The sequence below is a fragment of the Meleagris gallopavo genome, chromosome 5 (genome assembly GCF_000146605.3).
Source record: "Meleagris gallopavo isolate NT-WF06-2002-E0010 breed Aviagen turkey brand Nicholas breeding stock chromosome 5, Turkey_5.1, whole genome shotgun sequence".
Classification (NCBI taxonomy): Eukaryota; Metazoa; Chordata; class Aves; order Galliformes; family Phasianidae; genus Meleagris; species Meleagris gallopavo.
The window spans coordinates 48,521,960-48,523,301 of record NC_015015.2 but is presented as its reverse complement, the minus strand read 5'-3'; the positions used below and the strand labels follow the sequence as shown (position 1 = coordinate 48,523,301).

At 57.9% G+C, this 1,342-nt stretch overlaps 1 protein-coding gene across 1 annotated transcript; it reads right to left on the bottom strand.

The window, feature by feature from the left end:
• Positions 1 to 161: 161 nt before the first annotated feature.
• Positions 162 to 1,342, bottom strand: DIO3 (iodothyronine deiodinase 3; the record flags this gene model as incomplete). Its single annotated transcript, XM_010712037.2, is given in 1 exon segment — positions 162 to 1,342. A coding segment is annotated over 1 exon segment (629 nt), but the record flags the coding sequence as incomplete, so codon positions are not given.

The following is a 1,342-nucleotide window of genomic DNA, read 5'->3' as shown; positions in this document are numbered from 1 at the left end:
GCCCCCGGGACGCCTAATGCCCCCCTCTCCTCCCGGTCCCGCCGCAGCACCCGGCAGCGCATCCTCCGGCGGCAGTCGCTCCTCGGCCGCGGAGAGGAAGTGAGAAGGTGGAGGGGAGGGAAAGGGGATGCGGCGCTCTGAAGCGAGAGAAACGGGCAAAGTTAGATGTGTATTTACTCAACCTTTATTATTTAAAAAAATTCATTAAAAAAAATGTGAACGAACGTCTTACAAAACCCCCCTACCCCATAAATAGGACATTCCGTTCAGCTCTGGCTATTGGCAGTTCTAGTACTTGACAACATCAGACACGATTTCCTGGCATTAGAGAAACCCATTTCAAAATCGGTCATCACAAAGAAATACTAGAAATCCCAGTTAGCACTTGCTAGGCAGCACGGAGCACTTGTACACAACTTTTCAGACACACACCCGCGCACACACGCAGCTGGGAACAGATCCCGAAGGAAGAGAGCCGCCTTAAAAAATAGTAAACGCTTCTCAAAAGAAAAAAAAAGGAAAAAAAAAAGAGAGTTATTTACAAAACGCACATGGAAATACAGTATTGACAGAGCGTGGCTGGCAAATCAACATGATTTGAATAGAGAAAGGACTATGGCACATCTCGCCCGCACGCAGCCCCGGCGCGGAGCCCCCTCGCGTTCCTCCGCCTCCCCCTCCTCTCTCCCCCCGCGCCTTCTGCCGGGTCCTTTTTACACTTGGATGACCACCGCGCCGGGGCTCTGGAGCCGGGTTTTGTACTGGTCTAGCCAGCTCCGCAGCTCGGAGATCTTGTAGCCCTCCGGTCCTCGGCCTCCCTGGTACATCACCTTCTCCTCCTGGATGACGTAGAGCCGCTCGAAGTAGGCGCCGTAGGCAGCGCTGGAAGCGTTGTCCATGGTGTCCACGGCCAGGGGGCAATCGGGCGCCCCTTCCCGCATCAGCTGCGCCGCCCGCAGCCTGTCCTGGAGGCACTGGTGCTTGGGTATGCTGTAGGCAGCGTCCGAGCTGACCCAGCCGTCGGAGGGGTGCGCTTCTTCGATGTACACCAGCAGAAAGTCGGCAATGTCCACGAAGTGCGCGGCCAGGCGCCGGAAGGACCTCAGGCGGGCCATGAACGGGGGTCAGGTGCAGCTGCCGAAGTTGAGGATGAGGGGCCTCTTGCCGCGGGCGAAGTCGAGGATGCGGAGCCTCTTCTGCCCGTCCAGCTGGATCACCTCGGGGTTGGGGGCCGGCGAGCCCACGTGCGCCGACTTGAAGAAGTCCAGCTTCTGCCCGTGCCAGACGGCCTTCAGCGACTCCAGCGTGAACATGCGGTTGGAATCGGACACGCAGACCGGAG